This window comes from Ochlerotatus camptorhynchus, unplaced genomic scaffold (genome assembly GCF_037179485.1).
Source record: "Ochlerotatus camptorhynchus isolate MF236.1 unplaced genomic scaffold, CSIRO-AGI_Acam_v1.1 ptg000530l, whole genome shotgun sequence".
Lineage (NCBI taxonomy): Eukaryota > Metazoa > Arthropoda > Insecta > Diptera > Culicidae > Ochlerotatus > Ochlerotatus camptorhynchus.
Window position 1 is genome coordinate 2294055 of NW_027041014.1, and position 21931 is coordinate 2315985.

Consider the following 21931-nt stretch of genomic DNA (forward strand, 5'->3'; position numbering starts at 1 on the left):
CCAATTGCCTGCAAAAACCGCTTTCCCTAGCACAGATTTCGAAATCAAATTCCATCCGGTCTCGCCGAACAGTGTTTATTCGATCACCACGTGTGGTGAGTGGTGGTGTCCGGTCGTCATCAGTAGCAGCAGCAGCAGTGCTTTAGGTGCGTGGCGTTGTACATTTTTTCTCCAGTACACAACAAAAGGCTCCCTGCAAGAGTCTAGCTATCAAGACTGCCCTCAAGAGCCCATGATTCACCGAAGAAGGAGGAAGAAGCCGCACCGCTACTGGTCGGATTCAGTTGCTCGTTATGAGCCGCTGTGAGCCGTCTATGCCAAGCGCATCATTCTCGTTCCAAACAACACACAGCTCGCCAGCCTCATCCGTGTTGAACACCCTAATAGCTCAGAATTACTCAACAATCAGAACAAAACGGCTTTTTTCACGATAAATAATTGTTGCTTAAGCGTTAATTATCATTGAACGTTCGCTCGCCTTGCTGCCAGCCACATCACCCCCAAAGCTCTTTGATAACGTACCCAGCAGTCAAAATTGTGTGGTCAAATGCGTGAAGTGGTACATAGAAATTCTAGCAATGACCGAATTCCACATGACCTTGTCAATTAACCAGAAACACTTCGAATTAGTTAGGTTTCCTTAACCTCAATCTACCTATGCTTCAACTCTCAAAACATAAATAATTATCAGAATATTGCTTGCTATGGATAGATATGGAGTAAATTAGAAGATTAAGTGTATTTTTCAACCGATTCGAGTATGAATTTGGAGTTAAATCTGGTTTTGAAAGTTGGTGCACAGGTAAAGAGTACACACTAATCCAGTCTGTACGATTTTGCTGGGTTTTTGAATTGCGGAACTATTCGGTAAAAGATTAAAGATCTGTGGTAAATTCACTACCGTTGGTTCAGTGTTCACTCGGCTGTCGACAAAAGCAGGCCACTCTCGATGCGTGCCACGCGATCGTCTGTTTTCTCGGCAGCAACCATTGTGTGGTCCTCCTCATTGTTCTTCATCAGCAGTTCTTTCGGTCGATACGTTGTCGACTTTGGAAAAACCGTTTCGTGATGAGTGTGTGAGTGCTGACCACGTTTTGCGTCCATTGCTGCAATGGACGCGCTCTGACCCTCGTTGGCGTACAACAATTTGCCATACAAAGAAACTACTGGAAGCGGCTCCAGTTCTGATGGAGGAGGCTTTTTGGAAAGCGGAAGATAAAGTGTTTATTGTGTTGTACCTTTTGACTATAGTTTTAAAATTTATTGTATAGTGACCAAGAATCCTCGACTCTGTGAAGTTAATTCGTTTGAGCCTTATCAAATAAATTAATAAACAAAAAAAACAATGCCTTGGTTTTCTTTGCATGCACGTAACCTATAGCTCATACCGTAGTAGGCTGTGTATAAAAGAAAATGATTTACTTAGTTTGACAGTTACACCATGACGAAGTGGCAGCGTATTCGTGATTTGTCCCACGCGCAAATGTCGCAAAAAGACATTTATACCGCCGTAGGAGTGTCCCGGTGGACCGTCAAAAGTGTTTTAGACCGAGAAAAGAAAGGACAACTATCCGCGAAGGTGCCTACAGGTCGTCCGACGTCAGCTCGGGCTCCGAGGGTTATCGCTGCTATCAAAAGAAAGATTCGTGAATCCAGTGTGTTCAATAAGGAAAATGGCAAAGGAACACGGGATCAGTGACTTTACGGTACGGAAGATCCATAAGGAAGATTTCGGGGCGAAGTCGAGGGCACGGAAAGAAACTCACATGATTACCAACCGCATCCGGGAGCTACGAGTCGAACGATGCAAGAAAATTTTGAACTTCCTTAAACGAAAAAATCCGGTAATCCTGTTCACCGACGAGAGCATGTTTACCGTCGATCCCGTATCAAATTCCAGAATCGACCGGTATATTAGTTCTCTTCCGGTAAAAGACGTGGCCGACGAACACAAGAACGTGTATCTGACCAAGCATCCTGCTAGCGTTATGGTGTTTGGATTGGTGGCTTCCGATGGCAAAAAAATGAACCCGGTGTTCATTCCAGAAGGCAACAAGGTCAACACGGAGGTGTACATCGGGATTTTAAGTAAGTATGTTCTTCCGTGGATCAAAGAACAGTACGGTCCGAAGCCAAATGTTGTATTTTAACAAGATGGGGCTCCGTGCCACACCTCGAACCGCACTCAGAAGTGGTTGCAGGAACATCTTCCGATCTGGGCGAAGGATATGTGGCCGCCATCCAGCCCCGATCTCAATCCGCTGGATTACTCAATATGGCGCGTCATGAAGGCCAAGGCCTGTTCTAAACACACCCCGAGTACAGCAAACCTCAGACAAACCAACCAAACCGTACCTGGAGAGAAATGGATCCAGACTACATTATTAGAACCTGCCGTGCATTCCGGAAGCGTATGGAGGCCTTAATTGCAGTAAGTGGAAACTCGGTCCTTGATTAAGATAGTCCCCAGAACATCCCCCCTTTGAATAAAAAAAAATCCAAAACGAAATTTTTGAGATTTTTTTAAATTTTGACATTGCTCAATGGTGCAAACATTATCACGCATAAGGTAATTTATTCCGAATTAGTACAGACTGTACCCTATTTAATAAAAGAAAATTAAATTTATCGATTTCATTGATTCTTTAAGGATGACGGTCATTTGATTTTTTACCGACGTTTTCAGCAACTCGAAAACCTATTTAAAAATACTAACTCCTGTAAATATTACAAGTGTGTACATCTTCATCGCAGACGTGATTTCGATTGTAATTTTTTATATATAGTATTTGCCACTTTGATTTTTTTTTTGTTGCAAGATTCAAAATGGCTGAATTTTAGCTCGAATATGAATGATTGATCATAACAAACAATTAAGCTAAGTTTCACGTAAATCGAAGGTCGAGCCTGGCCTATAAATGCTCTAAAGACTTATTGACGACATCTGGATTACATCCAAAGCATTTTTCCTCACAGTAGATTTGGAATGAAAAATCAGATGACTCCAAAGATAAATTAAGGCATGCTTTTCATATTAAGGTTTGATTACTCGGGTACCAAGGAATCTTCCAAATATCTTAAAACCATCACGAACACTTCAAAGAGTTCTAATTTTCAAAGCCACGTATCCCTTCAAATGAACTCATAAACCTTGTTAAAATATTGATTAACATTGTTAATCTTCTGCAGCAAGTAATAAATTCGATCAGTGCTGCCAGTCTAATTTGCCGCAAAATCGTAAATTGCCACCAAATTTTCCCAGCAACTTGAAGCGTAATATTCCCTTGGAGCTGTAAGCTAACAGCCTTCAGAGGGTTTTCTTTCCTCATCCCACCCACATACCTACAGTCTTGGGTGACCCGATCCGAAAAAGGACGCCTCTGATTTACTGGTTCGACTAAAATTCGTCCATTAAAATTCCATTTTTACGACCGAGTAAATAACGATCCTGACGCTGAAGAGTTAACAGTCGGCCAAGATTACGGCAAAACCGACGAAGACGACAGCAGCATGACAACGAGGAGTGTTATGGTGAAGAACGTGGAAGCTGAATGTTTCCTGCCAAGGATTACGCTTGCCTGCACATCAAAGCACGCGTTCTGTAAACTTTTAGCAGTGCCATACGGACCCGGTTCCCATCGTACAGCTGGCAGTTACCACAAACCAAGCTAGATTAAAGGGGAAGGGTACATGTACCAGTCATCACTATCCGTTCCTATTGTGGTGTGTTTCTAGGTACTGGTACATCTACCAATTTTTTTTTTTTTTTTACTCGGTGTGTGGGACATTTCTTAAAAGTCCATGTCATTTGTATTGGATGCCTTAAAGTCCCAATTCAGTTGATCAACCATATTTATTGAAACGTTCCCGTTCATCTTCCCGCAAGCATCCATCAGGTTGCACGCCGATCGCCAACTAATGACACAAAGCACAAGAACCACCGGGGTGGAAACTTTCCTCTCAAGGATACATACCTAAAGTAATTGAATTCCTCGACTGTTCCTCTTTACCGTCGTCGTCCGTCGCCATCGTCATCTTGCTACATTTCTTCGCCTGTTCGTTTCGTCAGCTCCACCAACCCCACGGAACCAATCGATTCAAAACAGCCCAGCTGAGTCCAGTTTTGGTTGCCGTTGCTTGTTGGTTGAGGAAGAAAGGTTTCGTCGGTGCCCCACCAAGTTCAGAGCGTAATTGAATTGCTTTCATCCAGTAGCAGCAGTAGCAAGAATTGTGTGCAGCCGCGTGGGATTATTCCTCCCAAGATTGGTCTGGCTGGTGGCCTTCTTTATCCCGGAAAGCGTGGTTCAGCGGTACTTTCCGTCGTCGTCGGGTGACATTTTGGCTGCGCTGCTGCTTGCTACTTTTAATTGGGATATTGAAGAGTGAACCGTTTAATGGGTGGCCTGTGCAGGACAAGGTGAAAGAGGAATCCCAGAGAGGAAGGATATTGGCGTGCCTTAATCCACGTTTGATGCGGGTTCGGTTATTGCGGGGGAATTTATGCTAGCTGGCCGGGATAAAAAGGAAGGCTATGGGGAATGATGAATTGCCGGGTGGATTCAGCTTCTTCTTCTTCTTCTTCTTATTTTTCTTTCTTACTGGGTTTAGCCTCACAGCTGGGCGCAATCAAGGTTTGAGTGCTTTGGATTGATGATGGATTACGCTTTTGAGAGTAGATCAGAGAATTTAACGATAAGGGAAATATGAGACGTCGATGTCAATGGTTTTGTGTAGATTTAACAGACATTAAGGTTAAACGTTGAATACATATTCGAGCAGTTTGAACAAAGCAATGTCAAAAGTATTGTGGTAATCATGAGAGGAACGAGTTCAAATGGATAGTTCCTTAGCAGCTGGATAGCAATGTGGCTTACGTATAGGATTACAGCTTCTTTGTTTTTCCTTTGAATTCTACTAGTATTGTATCACTTTCACTTTCAATAATTCATTTTCAGTAATTCACTTTCACTATTTACTTTCACCATCACTTTAAAATATAACAGATACGTATTTCGTTTACTAGTTGCACAAACTTCAAACGAAGTAATAAACGAAAAACGTATCTCTTATAGTTTAAAGTGAAAGTGAAAGTGATACAATAGTAGTAGAATTAAAAGGAAAAACAATGTAAAAGGTATGCACAGTATATTCATGTATTTATTTATTTATTTATTTATTTGAAGGGAAAAGCCCACACTAGTGGGCGCAAAACCTCATCATTTCAGTACCAACAGATAACATGGAATCCTACAGATACATTTGCTTGAACTGAGCCCTAAACATATTTTATTTATTTTATTTACTTGTCTTCGTATAATAAAAACGCACAGACAGAATTTTTAAAGTCTAGTTAAAGAACTAATCCTATTTTTAAACATGGTTTTCGAAATATTAAAATCATAATCTTCACGCGATTCGTTGAAACGACGGCTGCAAACATCCAGTGGATTGTTTTGACCGTATACTGTACGATGCTGAGGAATACGGAGAAGGTCATTTTGTCGAACTGGATTTTCCCTAGAAGTTCAGCACAATCTACATTGTTGTCCAGAATGTCGAATATGAACAGCCGTTGCAGAAGAATCCTTCTATCAGCTACGCACTAGCGAACAATACAATGTTTTTAGACAGTATACATCCTCAAATTGCTGCGTGTTGCGCTTGATGAACCCTAGTATCGCATATGCTTTGGTGGTGGTTGTTGCAATGTGCTCGGAGAATTTCAGCTTACTGTCCAGTATTAATCCAAGATCCTTGATTGATGACACACGGTTGACACTTGAAGCGTTCATCTTATAATCGAAAATGGAAGTTGTCCTAGATCGGTTGAACGAGATGATGTTACATTTACGAATATTCACTTCCATTCCGTTTAATGAGCACCATTCAAGAAGCGATTCGATATCCATCTGAAGAGCGCAACAATCGACCATAGAGGTTATCAGGCGGAAGAATTTCAGGTCATCAACGAACATGTACTTCGGTGATCTGATGAGTCCGCACAGATCTTTAACAAACAGCACGAAAAGTAATGGTCCCAAGTGACTTCCTTGGGGAACCCCGGAAGTAATTGAGAACGTTTCAGATGAGGTTCCACCGAGGCGTACAAAAGCCCAACGCTCAGACAAGTACGATTCAATCCATTGAGTAAGCCACTGAGGGAATCCCATGCGTTTGAGTTTTTCCACTGCCAGTGCATGCAGCACTTTGTCGAATGCTTTAGAAAAGACGACATAAACTGCATCGACCTGTTGTCGCTTTTCCAGGCTGTCCACAAGAGAAGAAACGTAGCACATCAGGTTGACCGCTTCCTGACAAATCCATGCTGACTCTCTGATATCACATGTTGAACGTTACGATACAAAGAATCATGGACCAGACTCTCCAAGACTTTAGGAAAGCAACTCAAAATCGAAATTGCACGATAATTTTCGACGTCATTAACATAACCACTTTTATGAATGGGAGTGATGGCTGCAGTTTTCCATTTGTTGGGAAATATGCCCTCCGAAAGAGATCTGTTGAAGAGTATACTCACAGGCAAAGTGATTGACTCCGCACACCGATTGATGAAGAAAGGTGACAGACGATCTGGACCTGTTCCTTTCGAAGTGTCGAAGCCTAGCAAAAACATCTTGCCAAGATAAGTTGTAGACGGTCACGTTCAAGTCGTAGTGCGGCAAATTGCTCAAGTACGATTCAGTCAAAGGTGGTCGGTTATTACTTTGCACACTTCGAAAGAACGCCGAGAACAGATTTGCAGATGATTATGATGGAGATTCAGCTGCCTCACCTTGGTAACGAAGATTTCGAGGCATTCCGTTGGATCGCTTACGGGTCTTCACATATTGCCAGAATTGTTGGGGGTCCTGTTTCTAACTTGCTTCAGTACCATGAATGTAGCAGCGAAAGCATTGTGCATGCAAAGAGTTATATTCGCTCTCTAAGTCACGCAGCTCAGCCTTATGCTGTTCATTCCTAGACCGAAAGTAACGCTTCCTTGCCCTGCGTAGACGATTTCGCAGCCGTTGCAGTTCATTGTTTCACAATGGTTGTTTCTTCCTGTGGGTGTCGATCCGTTGTTTTAGAGGCACAACTTCGCTGATGATTCCATAAAGCTTGTCGTAGAATATCGATACCGCTTCGTCGACACTGCAACCAATTAGAACGACGTCCGAAATCAATGAGCTAAAAACTGCAAAATCACATCGCTTGAAGTCAAAATCTAACGGATCAGTTGCTCGGGAAATTTCACATTCGCTTGCAGTTTCAATGACAAGCACCAATGGTTTATGATTTTCATCAACACGCAGTAGCGGTGACGGGGGCTCCACAAGCTCGAGTACATTGATATCAGTAGAGAAAACCAAATCTAGTATCCTTCCATTCGCATTACCATAATGATTCAACTGATGCAGACCATTAGCGATGAACGATTCAACCACAGTGAACTCCTGCTCAGAAGACGTATTTGTAGGTAGCAAACATCGCAATTCATCATCATGGTCCCAATTCAAGAAGGATAAATTGTAGTCACCAACAACAACAACCAAACCACGATCACCCGCTTGATCCATCAGTCTTTGAACACATGAACAGTGCTGTTCATACAATGCATTGTCGCTGTTGAGAGGGAGATAAATACAACAGACGAAGAGTTCAAATGTAGGCAGCTTGATCCGAACGATTTTTTGCTCGGTACCAGCATTCGAAACAGCGGCACTGTTCAATGCATTACGGACGCCGACCAAAACACCACCACCTCATCGAAATTGACTTGTTGTGGCGTTGCGATCAGGGCGATAGATTGTATATTTGTGTGATAATTCAGAATTTGAAATATCAACACCGAGTCAGGTTTCGGTGAAAGCTATCACATCGTAGTCAGATTGGGATAGTGCTAGCAGTACTTGGTTTGTGTTGGTGCGTAACCCACGTACATTCTGGTAGTACAGCGTGGACGCACAATGTATATTGTTAGTGTATTGCTGCTGTCTATCAGTGGAGTCTGGATGTAAAGGAGTGGTTGTGTTTCGGGACTGTGTTGTGGGTCCGAAGCGAAAAATAGCCCGATCCGACGATGATTGCTTGGAATCGAATGGACGAAATACTATTCCTTGTTGCCACGTCGATCCAAAGAGGGCTTGTTCCTGCAGCTGCAAACCAATTCCGACTTTGAAGGAAACAAAAGTAAGTTCGTTAAGATGTTTGCCTTTGGGAACTAACTTAGGTACTTCAATGTCATCATCAGTGTCGAGATTATCCTTGACGAGCTTTTCGATTTGAGTTGCTGATGCTGAAGGGTCGAAACCGGACAAGTACAGCCAAAACTTCTTTTGCTTTTTAGCTGTTGCAAGTGGGATGGTAACCCCGGGTTCTATTTGTTTCGTCCCAGTAGACTCTGTTTGTTGTCGTGTGTCGTTGCCAGAAGTTATCGGTGTTGGCTGGGTTTGTTCGTTACGCGTTGCTGATTGTTCGAGAATTGTGTTGATTTTGGTAGTGTTTTGAGCGATCTCGTTCCTCAGTTCATTCAATACCTTGTTTTGATCTTCAACCAAAACATGCATTGCAGTATTGGTGGACGCAATTGCTTGTCGAAAGGAAGCGTTCGCCATCATTTTGGTGCAAGCTTTGCACATCCAAAATAGTTGGGAACAAGCTGTAATGTTATCACGAGTAGCTGGGGTCTGATGAACGCATTTCAGATGGAACGACGACTTGCAAAATCCATGGAAACATAATTTCATCAGCTTTGGCGAGACTTCTGGCACAAGAGAAACACACAGTTTCCATTGTTACTATGGCGGATCACACGTAGTGTACGTTGAGACGGTAAATCGATGAATTTGGCTGATCAAACGGTATGTAGGTGCGGTACTCCAGCGGGATGCAATAGTGTGATGTGAAAAGTACACGATAGGTCGTTCGGGTGTAACAATTTTATGAAAAACGTTAAAAAATCACGAATTAGCACAGAGAAAACAAGAAGCACAATCGAATTGTATACCTCACACATACAGATATTAAAAGATATTAATGATAACATAATTAACTTAATTTAAATACAGAAAACAGAAACCGTCAGGAAGTTAAAAGTACATTATAAAACAGATTCTTAAGTCTAACACGGGAGATATTAAAATCAAAGCAGTTATAACATTTGTTGAAAATCTTGCACATGCTAGTTAACGGCTCATTAGCACCGTAGTTTGTGCGAGAAGCTGGGATGTTTAAACAATAATAAGAACGTAAATTTACGCGTCTGATATTGACATTCAACTGCTGCAGTAGTAAGCCGCAATTAATGTCCGATCGTAAGAGATCAGCGATGAAGGTAGCCTCTGAGATGCCTCGGCGAACACTAAGTAACTGTAGGGACATCAGTTTACAGTTTACAGTTTACAGTTTACAGTTTACATTCAGGATTACAGCGACTTTCATAACTAGGGAGATTGAAAGGATCACTCCAGGGTAGCCAACGAAGGGAGAAACGTGCAAATCATCGCAGAATGGCCTCAATACGATTCACCCCGTTGCTGCAAAAAGGAGCGCCCATACTACGGAACAGTACTCTAATGTGGAGTGGACTAGCGAACAATAGAGTGTTTTTAAACAGAAAATGTCCCTAAAGTCTTTGGCGAAACGAAAAATGAAACTAAGTTGCGAAGACGCCTTAGCGAAAATATAAGCCACATGGTCCTTGAAGGTGAGTTGTGAATCAAGTAGGACGCCTAAGTCTTTAATGGTAGATTCACGGCTTAAAATTTGCTCCTGCAGGCTGGAAGCATAACAGATAGGTGATTTTTTCCTGGAAAACGTTATAATGGCACATTTAGAAGCATTTAATACCTTCCTGTTCTTGTCACTCCAACCAGTAAAAACGTCCAGCTGCTGCTGCATCACTTCGATAGTTTGAAATCGTCAGCATAAGACAGCTTCATTCAGATACAATAAAAATATGAACGGTCCCAGATGACTGCCTTGAGGTACACCAGCAGAAACAGCGAACGGTTGGGAAAAATGATCTCCAATCTTCACTGACATATGTCGACCGGTGAGGTATGAGCGAAGTCAATCAAGAAGGGAACCGTGAAAACCATGTTAGTTAGCTGAGATTCCAGCAAAAATCTAATTTGTTAACTGAGTTTCGACAATTGTTTGATTGAATCTTAGCAAAATAAACTGCAGAACTACTCAGCTGTTGGAATCCCAGCAAACAAATTATTTGTGTATGGTGCGATGAGACCCTGCTTGTTTAACTAAATTCCAAAAGTCTGCATTCAGGGAAGAGAAATAAAGCCCTGCCAATTTGGAATCTGTTTGAACTAGAATAAAATTAGAAGAAAATGTTGGAGAAAATGTTGGAGAAAAATCACTGCTGATCTTGAGAGTAGCAAAATCACAAAGCAGAAAATCAAGGCTGAATTTAACCATAACTGATTTTGATGTAACAAAATCACCAAACGGAAAATCAATACAGTCAAAGTAGGAAACCGACATCCGCCGCCATCTTTGAATTCCAGATGGCGGCCTCCGGACAGCGAATATGCATCTAAACAAATTGCAATATGAGTATCTGCGGAATGGGCTTGATGTTCAAAAGCGAAAAATCAACATCCGCCGCCATTTTGGAATTCAAGATGGTATACCAAAATCCAATATGGCGGCACCGGACAGCGTATATGCATCTAAATCCATTCAATATGGATATCTATGGAATGGACTCGACGAGTAGAAGTGGAAAATCGACATTGGACTGCCATTTTGGAATTCAAGAAGGTGGACCAAAATCCAATACGGCGGCCTCCGCCATTTTAATATCATCCAAAATGCTGACTTGAATTTCCGAATGTCCCAGACTCTAGAATTTAAATTATCTTCTAATCCTATGATTTTCGATGATTTTGATCATGCTGCTGGTTGATTTTGGGAATTTAAAATCACAGCTGATATTGGTCGAAAATCACGGGTGATTTTCGTGGAGATGATGGCTTGTGATATTGGTGCCAGTGATTTTAGGTTATATTGATCTTGAGAGATAGCTGGTTTTGATTTTCTAATTTTGATTTTGATTAAAGGAGTGTACCCCATTAGGCATAAATAAGTTAGGCATACGGACGTTAGGCATACGGACGTTAGGCATACGGACGTTAGGCATACAGACGTTAGGCATAATGGACGTTAGACATAAAGTCATTAGGCATTATGGACGTTAGGCATAATATACGTTAGGCGTAATGGACGTTAGGCATAAAATACCTTGCTGCCGTGCAACTTTAGAAACATGTTTCGAGCATGGTAAACAATGCTTAAATTAGGCTAAGCGTTGAATAAAAAAAAATTATACAAGTTAAACAAACATAGTTTATTTAATAAGCACAGTTTGGATCCCATTATTTATCATATCATAAGTGACGTAGCTACATATTTACTTAGATCCAAGATTAGTAGCGATAGCGGTTAAGTAATCTAGAAATGAGAACTCAGCATAGTTTTGAATTATATCTTGAAATCAATCGCATCTAGAAATAAAAAAAAATCACACATTTGTTGTAATATATTCTTACACACATATTGCAATTGTCAAAGAAGAAAAGGTTTTCCTCAAAGAACAGCTCATGAAATAAATAATGGTGAATTCTGTGATTTTTCATTCAATAACAAAAATAAACAGCTAAGGTTGAATAAAATATGATGCCAAAGAACAGCTCATGAAATGAAGAATGATGAATTCTGTGGTTTTTCATTCAATAACAAAAAAACATACTGCTGCTTCCAGGATTTCCTGCCATACTTTTCGATACAACGATTCTGTTTTTGTTGTCATCAGAATGAAAACTAGCGGAACCGTCTGCTGATGTGAGGGAGCGATACTTCCATGAACAGTGACGAGTTGCCGAAACAAACAAGGAACTGTGGCAAACGTACCATCTGTGCAACCCAATACTTTGCCTGTCCAAGACGTCACAAGTTTTCATGAGTTCCAAAAATTAAGGCTCTTTCATTATTGTCACCGAGGTCAGCAATCAATGACGGTTCCCATTATCATTATTCTGGAATTCATCGGGTAGATTATGCCTAACGTCCATTATGCCTATCGTACATTATGCCTAACGTCCGTATGTTTAACGACCGTATGCCTAACGTCGTGTACCCGGTTTAAAGATACAACATAGGTTTTGCGATGTTTATTCCTCTCGAATGAAAATTCGAACTTTAGGCTTGTTAAGGCCATCAACTTCTGCACAAGCTGCTAGTCAACCTCACGAAGTTTCCTCTACCAACAAACGATTTTTGTATGGATATATGGATATATGGATCCATAATAGAATGGCTGTTCATGACTATTCAGTTTGGAAATGTAAACGATCGAATTATAAATCTAATCTAAAGCATGAGTTTGTCATCCTATTCTTAAATTGTTGTCCTCTGAGCGCTGTATGTTTTGCAGCCAATTTTTAAATAAATATCATCCTGTATTATGTATAACAGTCATATGGATGCTCATCAGCTGATGATGAATTCAAGAATAAGGCAATGTTTTGTTCATCGGTAGATCAGGACCCTACGTTGTGATTCCTTGACGGTTCGATGGATCAACTCCAACAGGGTGACGGCGACGGATACTTGATAATTGGGATGAAAAATAGGACGAAGAAAAAGTCCAGATTAACTGCACTCCGAGGGGCAGCATGCCTACTCGGAGATTTGAATTCAACTGTGTGTATTTTCAGTTTGTCTTGAGGGTTTTATACTGTTTCCTAACAATCATCTTTTAGCTTAATGATACTTACATCTTACAAAGCGGAACACAATTACTTTCAGTGCTCGCAATAATAGTTTTGTAATGCAACACTTAATGGCTTTAGCAGCAACTTGCAAACAAGTATTCATTTATTATACTGCTGTATGGGAATTGTATTGATCTGCGAGATTTGCCCTTCATTTGACATTTCAGACAGAGACGAGTGCAAACTATACAAAATAATAACAAAGTAAATAGAAACAAATGAAAACAATGAAACGCAACAGGCAATCATCCGAGATTCAAAAGCATATTGTCAAAGGGCTCGAGCAATGCAAAAATCATTCGAAGTATTACGGATGTTTTCGTTCAGTGTAGGTGAAAGAGGAAATGACGGGGTCAGAACGAAAGGGTTCCAATGTACAGACAGAAATGCACACACTAATAAGATAAGATGAGCCGTACACACTTTTTAACGCTCAAATTTCTTATTCAAGTGTTTATGTAATTTATGGACAGCCCTTAACGTGAATGACGTTTATACCATTTTACTAGAAGTATAAAAAATGTTTTTCACTTGTTAAGGTTATTTTTCCATACACCACATTCCTTCTAAAAACCCCTTGTAATACACATTTAGAAAATGTCACAAAATACTTGAAAAAATGGCAAATAAGCAGTGCGCCGTGTGAAATCATACTACTATAGCCTTGCACGCTTTTCGGACACTGAATTCTACTTAAAGTATCGGTAGTTCCAATCACTCTTGTTCCAGTAGTCGGTTTAGTCGGTGTTTCCATTTTCGTATTCGGTCTAGCAGATGTATCTGGGGTAGCAGCATTAACTATGTGAGTGAGTTGAGCGACCTGATTGTTGTTTTTGGCCATTTCGGGTTTCAGCTCGGATAAGTCGGTCAGCTGACTGCCTATCACCGTCGAAATTACGTTGCCGAGGGATGAAACAGTGTTTCTGAATCGGGCGTACTTCATCAATTCGTCACACATCCAGAACAAAATAATTTTCTCACGAAGAATCCTAACGAACGGCAAGTTTAAGTTAATGCATCTTACATGATACACTTGGTCGCAGAACCCCATACAGCACCCATTGCACAGCGGTCACAAGCACTTGTACTGGTCATTACGCTTGAAATGCCCAATAAACAGATTACTAAATCCAGATGTAGGTGGCGTGTCGAATGTTAGCCTTACGATCGAAAGGTGGTTTTTGCAACACCACTAGCACAACAAACAGAACATTTTATGGATGACTGGCAAATTTCACACCACCAAATATACACACTTAGAAAAAATCATGTAAATTTAGGTGCTCTGAGAGTGACATATCCACGAGCGTCATTTTTGATATAAATTTGATTCATAACAGACGCGAAATATAGCTCAATCAAACGTACTTTTCGTCGAGTAACAAACTTTTCAGTGTCGGAGAAGACATGTTTGTTTACGTCTCATCTTTTATGTCAAAGATGGATTCCATCACCTGTAAAATTAGTTATTTCTAAGTGTGTACGGTAAAACTAAATAAAGTCAACACGAATCAACTGATTTCCACTTTCCACATAAATTCACAAAACTAGAGTTTACAGATGTATACGAATAACTTCAGTGAAGTGTCTTTGAATGGACTAAAACAATCAAAAACCGACAGCGATTGAGCAGTGTTACTATCAAAACAAACAATATCGAAATTTTTGGTGATCATGTAGCAGGACCATTGCCTCGTCCGAAAACAGAATTTCACAATCACCGTGTCAAAAACAGGCTTATCACGAGTTCCCTTTTCGCGTCCATGATTGCCACGAATCTCAAACGAATTGAAATCCAAAACAAACTTGCTAGCTGTGTTGACGTTTGAATACACTCTAAAAGAAAAATATGCAGACGTGTATGTGAGTACCCCATCGGAAAGTACAGACGTTTAAACAACACTGACGAAAATTATCACTCACCCTGTAGTTATGCCAAACGTCCATTATGCCAAATGACCATTGTTCAATTATGAAAGCTACTTGAAAATGTTAATGCAATGTAAGCCTAAAATGCTTGGCCTCTCACAGCCCTCTTGAAACCCATCATAACGATGCAGGTTTTAAAATTTAGCATGACGAGGTATGGGAGTGAAGCCTTCAAGAGACGTGGTTAAGATAGCGGGTTTTAAACTTTTTACCGCCCATCAATAGCATAGCAACAATCAAATTTATTAAATAAACTTAATGTAAACAAAGGAGCGTTTTTTAAACTTATCTCCCATACCTCGCAGTTAAGAAAAAAATTGTTTCATTATGATGATTTAAAAGAAGATCACGAGCGACCAAGAATGTTATGCTTATTGATTTTGATTAATTTCAATTTTATTAAATATTATTATTTTATTAACGATAGAGTTAGATAGATATGCTCCATATTCACGTTAAAAAACCGATAAATTTACTTGTTTTCTTTAACGACAAAAAATATTCCGGAAAATGGAACATTCCGGGAAACGGGTTTTCCGAGAAATGCCATACCCTAATCCACAGTCTGAAGACATAGCAAAGCCCAACTCAGTCCAAGTGTGACGTTTATTCAATTTCACTGAAATAGCATCATTAGTAGTGCGATGCAGCAGAAGACAAACTAAACCGACCATCATCGGTAGGTAGGTCGGTAGATACACAACTTTGACAGCCCATTCAACTTGGAGTGCCCGGGTACTAACGGCAAAACTTTAGTTCGACAACTGTTTGCATAATGCACCACAAACCGACCTCTTCTGCTACTTCGAAATCGCACATTATCGTGAGCCTACAATTGTATCACTGTCTGCAGCATTTCCATACGGGCTATCGGAGAAGGCATTAGAACGATGAGAAGCTCCACTCGAAAAAGTACAATATTTCAACTTGCCCATCATGGTCGTTAGTATCGTTTGTGTCATAGTCATTGTGGTTGTTGGAGCTGTGCCCGGTTGGGGTGCAAATCGAAATAGGAATTCATTCTCTCGAGCGTTGAGAGCCACCCCCCGAACGACGGAGGAAAATTTCTCTGTCTTCAACTTTCAGTGACAATAACTTTCCGTTCACAATTGTAACCGGTGTCGTGCTGTCTGCTCGGTGAAGTCCCTCTTTAGGCTACGATGACACACCATATCAAAAGGACTGTCAGCTACGATTACTGTGTTTCTTCGGGTTTCGGAATTCGTAGAAAACTGGGAAAACCTGACTCTGATAGTAACGGTCCGGCACATGCTGAGCGGGGATAGTAATAGTGCTGTAATGGAATGAATGAAATATCCGTTTCACAATCCGAGAAAGCAGCAGGGATGGAGTTGAGGGTGATTTTTGCATTTCTATGGATTGTATGCAAATGGAGTGCAAATGTGGTACAACAAACAATAACATTAGTTTTTTTTTTACATTTGTTGAAGTAAGTAAAGTCGCAATAATGCAAATTCTCCTTTCTTTACAGATCCCCAACAATGATCCACCAGTAACAGGCAGCACCGAATTTCCTTCCCCCACTCACGAAAATGCAACTGAATGGCACGGTAACGATGGCTGCCTCGTCGGAACCACCCGAGCCCCCACCCCGCAATCCGGACAAAATCAATGCATCGCTCAAGCAGCTAACGGAATCGGTAAGTCTTGCTTCGTTCGTCTACCTCTGGACCCCATTAATTCAAACAAAACCCAACCACACCACACCAGCGATGGAGTGTAAATCAAAGTCATTTCCAATAAAGTCACTCATTTCCAATTTTACCTCGCCGTACATTGATGGTTCTGCTGCAGCAGTCGATTGTAATCGATTTTCCTGGAATCTCAATTTTAACGTCAATTTTCCACCCATTAACTGTGCTGACTGCTGTGGGAGGATGTGTGCGCGTACTCTGCCATAGGTAGATAGCCAGCCCAGTGCAGCACCTAGATTGAAGCGAATAGGGGGGAAATGGATTCCGTGCTTTACTCCTAAATGTGTACTCTGTCAGTGCTGATGCTGCCTGCGGGAATGCTTCTCGGGAACAGGAGGAAATAATCGAATCAAAATCTCATTCATTCATTCTGATGGCAAGGCTGCACTTATGACCCGCGAGCTCTTGCTATTACACTTTTTATGTTTTCAGCTCTGTTTTTTTTAGCCACGTAGGGTAGCGGTATAAATTATGGGAAGCTCACCATTAGGTGAATTTTATTTGCGTCCGAAATGTTTGAATGATTTGATTTCAGTCTGCTAATACTAAGGTTAAAATCACTGAATTAGCGGTTTTTTAGTAGTTTTTAACTACAATGATCTACAACATTTCTGAAGACACACCATTGAAAACAAAACACGAACACATTTTCTCGGTTTTACATCACTATGGTTTCGGCCAAATGACCCAACATCCCCTAATTATATGCAATAACATCGAACAATGTAACCCTCAAATGTCAAAAACATTTCCTTTCGAAGACGACAATCAAAGCAATGATAATAATGATTTTTTTTTATTATTTAAATTGAAAACGATACTGCAACCTCCGCTCTGCTCACGGATGCTGGGCACGGAAAAAGGATTCTTTACCTTCCTATATAGTGAGAACAGGAGAACGTTTCACTTCCGTTGCAGTCTCACTCCAAGCACAGGCGTTCTGGTTTTTTTTTTATTTATCTCTCATCCTTTATCAGTATCTCATTGCAATGGAACAGCAGTAAAATTTCCGTTTCCGAGTATGGACCTAAATAAAGCTGTTATGCCTTCGGGCGACAAACAACCGTCAGAGAGAACCGGCTTTTCGGGGAAAATGCTGCCTGTGTGTTAGTGTGTTTTTTTTCAAGGCTCATTTAGGAAAATGCCTAGCCGCATGTGATGGTGTTCGTTTGTACGAACGTGACTCAGACAGCCCGCGAGATTTCATGTGACATTAAAAAGGTGTACAACGTTTTGAGCGATAAATTACGTGGTTTCGGATGGGAAAATTTCAACTCGGCTTACATTGTGTCTTGGAATTTATGGTACATCTCTTGAGGGAGCGATATTCATTTATCTTGCGAAGTGTTTCACAAGATTAAATTGTACAGTACGTACGATTTATTTCCATCCCAAAGCCTCAGCGTAATAATGATTACTCAACTAAGTACTTGAGCCGCAATGAAGAGTTAAAGGATAGGTCTACTTATTAAACTTAAATTAGAACCACGTTTTCATTTATTGATGAATGAAACATTTTCAATTCGACGCGTAAATGAAAATGTATTAACTTAACCTGGATAGATGACCAAGGCACCCTTAATTCCATGCAAAAAAAAACCCGGCACATATCAGGAAGTGACTAATTGCTGGGCAGTAGATATGACTATTGTTGGTTGCGCTACTTTGACGAGCCCGTTAAGCCCCTAACGCCCAGCAAAGTTGCCGTAGATGCAGCGTTGCCAGATTGTTTTAAAGCTTATCGGTATCAAAGATATTAAAAAATCGGTATTTGTCAGTATTTACTATTCAATTATTTTAATTTTTTGCCGTTTTTGAGAGCGAAAATTTTAACAATGGTGACGACTGGGACTTAAGGGGAATTGCTTTGTTCAACGGATTTCTCAGTATTAAAACTGTCTTTAATTTTTTAAATTTAATTAAACTATTGGCAATAACGACAAACAATATTTTCACCTGAAAAAGGCCACAACCCATGGCCGAAAGTCGAGTAGATTACATCGTAGTCGTTGCAGTGTTTTAAGACTGAGAAAGCCGTTAATCAAAGCAAAATTTTAACTTTTGTACAATGCTTGGTAAATTCCGGAAGAAAACTCCGGGGAATGTTTGAATTAGCTTCTGAACAAAGCCGAAAAAACATCCAGAGAAAGACGAAAGAAGCTCTCCTGGATAAAGTTCGAGGAAAGTTCTAAGAAAAGTTGGAAACTTCCAAGACACGAATTGAGAAACTTGTGGCGAAAATATAAATAAACTATCGTAAAAATGCGGATGCCACATCTCAAGGAAGCCAGAAAAGTCTCGGAAACCGGAAATAAATTTTCAAAAGTAGCCATTTCCAGGGAAAGCGAGAAGAAGCTCGGAAAAACCTTCCAATAGAAGTCGAACAAAACAAATCTTTGGCTTATGGTCAAACTTCCAGAAGAAGACGAAAGAAATTTCTGGGAGAATTAAATGAACTTCCTGGAGAAGACGAAAGACACTTCCTGGAGACGCTGGCAGAAAGGCTGCTAAGGTAGATTGGAAGAAACATCTGAAGTAAGTCGGAAGCTAGAGAGCTTACGGAGCAGCCGAAAGAAACAAGGACATAATTCCGGAAGATAGAGATTCCTGGGGCTGTTCTAATGATCCAGAAAATTTTCCTGATATTCATTAAACGTCCCTAAAGACTACAACGGAACATTCTTGAAATAAATTTAGGAAGATTTCATAATTAATCAGACTACTGGAATATCTCTAATCATCTTTGAAGGCCTCTGGACTTTCTTTAAGATTACGAAATATCTTAAGTGCTCTCACAATTTTCTTGAATTGGTTGTAACATCAGCATTGAAGTTCTCTGATCTTCCCGATTTTTTTAATGTTTAAAAGTTATCGACACTGCCATTAAAAAGCATAGAACTTCCCATAAAATGTTCTAAAGTTCATGTAACTTGCCCCTCAGGACATTGCTGAAGTTTTCGGAAATTGCCTGAGTTTCTCGGAACTCCTTCATATTTCAGCAATTTCATGAATTAATTGATCTATACTGATGTTCTCTGAGCTTCACTGAAGTTCCTGAAAACCATTAAATTTCCCTGAAAGTTTTTGGACTTGTGAAGTTTCCAAAATATTTATGATGTTTCCTTAAGTTCACCGGAGTTCCCTGGACTTTTCTGAAACTCCCAGGTTTTCGAATTTTAACAGCAGTTAATTAAACTGTGTTTAATTTATCGAAACTTACACAAAAGTCTAGACTTTTCTGAAGTTTCAGAACTTCTTAAATATGCCTGCAGCTAGTGTGGATCCGCATTAAAAATCTGATAACATCCTTGAAGTTCCGGGAAAGTTGAAAAAACTGGCGGGAGAAGATGAAAGAATCATTCGAGTGAAGGCTAAAGAAGCTTCCAAGGTAAGGTGGAAGAAAATTTCAGGGAAAGTTGGATGAAACTTCAGACAGTTAAAAAAAAATTAATAAAAACTTCCGGAAGTTAAATAATGTTAAAAAAATATGTCTCGATTCCCTAGGAATTACCGGAAAGAGCCATCGACTTTTTTTTTTCGATTGATGGGTAGCCAAAATCGGCGAGGAAATGCAAACATTAGTCGAAAGAGTATCAAGCATAAGGCATCTTTAGAGATGATTGTTTAGAATTTTGAAGGCTAAAAAAATATAAGGTATTCAAAAAGATACAAGTCTTTAAACAAAAATTCTTCAAAATTCGAGCGCGGGCAGACAATAATAATTTTGATTTTTTTTTTTTAAACGGTATAAATCGGTATAAAATTTTAAAAATCGGTATTCTGAGGAACCTTATATGTATATCAACGCTGCGTAGATGGTCAAATCCATCCACACGCATCGTACATACAGGGGATTGTCGGAATAGAAAAACAACAACACCTTTTGGCAAATCAAAGATGGCCCCCGTGGTGAATAAGATTTTCTATTCACCATAAAAGTGATGATAGTTTTAAAATTTTACAATTTTGCGAACAAATTATTTTAATAATCTGGTTAATGCTACTTTAGTGTAATGCTCAGTAGACATATAATATAGCAAAAATCATCTTTTCAGATTTTTTGGTGTAAAGGCTGGTCCACTTAGAATCTGAACACATAAAACCAGGTGATCGCGCACGGACGGGATCCCTATGTTGTGTGTTTGTGATACAGATTGATTAATAATAAAGAATACCGATTGTTTTTTCGTCCTGCCATGGCGGAGGCATACGAGACACTGTTGTATTGTTTATTTTTATTGCTCATTACAGGTAGGGTATTTTTTATACATATAAATGACTTTGCACAAACACCAGGTGTTTCACGGATTGATTTGACGTAAGAAAAATGTGATTTAGTCAAAATGAAGGTACTATTTTATTGTACTTCCATAAAAAAAATTGCTAAATTACTCCGACGGCGTTTGAATGAATTCCCGCCATCATCTACCACACACTGGACTGGTAGACCTCAGCGACAATTTTTCCAGTTTCCCGGTGAATTTATCGGCGAAAACAAACGAATTCACTGGGGACATCACCCCGTGCTGTGGCCAGATAAAACTTTTGTCCGGGCTGAAATCCATCTTGACGTAGGTTTCGTCGTCGATGAGAAGGCATCCTCTGTACTTCGTCAGAACCCGGTCCTACAACTTCCGGGCGCGTGTTCTGGTCACTAGATTTCGCTTCATCGTCCTGGTCGGTTGCTTGAAGGCACGGAATGAACGGTAGCCTGCTCGCAAACGGATCTTCCGGACGGTACTACGGCTGGCACCGTATTTTTTGGTGACATCTCGAGCCGAGAGTACTGGGTTTTTCGCCTGCTGAAGTTTAGGCACGTCCTGCCAGATCAGCTGTCGATCCAAAGTTTCCTTTTTCGCGATATTTAGAATTGACCACGTCGGGTTTTCGACGTGGGTGTACAGGATCAATTTTCTTTTCTCGTCTTCCATCTATTAAAGTCTGTTCCAGTTAGAATTTGGCTGCTTCTTTTTAATTACTGTAGCGCTTCTAGTTGTCGTAACAAGAAACTATTGACAGCTTTTTGATCCGCTATTTTCCGGATTGTTTAGTTAGTATTTAAAATTTCATCAGGATTCATATACTTGTTCAAAAGTTGTCGAAGATGGAACGTGACAGACTTGAAATAATTCTGCATACTCACGTGCAAAATCTAACGTGGTCAGGAGGAATGATTGCAAAGGCTCTCAAATTTCCAAAATTGACTGTAAATACCGTGCTTAAACGTTGCTGGGAAACACTAGTGTTGGATCGTGCAAATCAAAAGAAACGTAGAAGTGGAGCATATGACCGAAAACTACGAGTGAAGGTCATAAGGGCAGTACAAAAGAATGCTGGGACTCCGGTCGTGATTTGGCGAAAAGGTTCAATGCTGCACACAGTACAATTTGGCGAATCTGTATGCGAGAAGGTTTCCGGCCGTACCTTGTCAGCAAAAATCTCAACAGGACGCTGAAACAAAACAAACAAAACCTGGTTGCCAAAAACCGTGCAAGG

General features: G+C 40.3%; 1 protein-coding gene across 5 annotated transcripts in view; it reads left to right on the forward strand.

The window, feature by feature from the left end:
* Liprin-gamma overlaps window positions 1–21931 on the forward strand; it is a 354000-nt gene that overhangs the window by 164189 nt on the left and 167880 nt on the right. For all 5 annotated transcript variants that reach the window (XM_065236150.1, XM_065236152.1, XM_065236151.1 and 2 more), the window contains exon 3: window positions 16213–16381. In XM_065236150.1, coding sequence (XP_065092222.1) covers window positions 16274–16381 — 108 coding nt within the window. In that variant the 5' untranslated portion in view covers window positions 16213–16273. The remainder of the gene's footprint in view (window positions 1–16212; window positions 16382–21931) is intronic.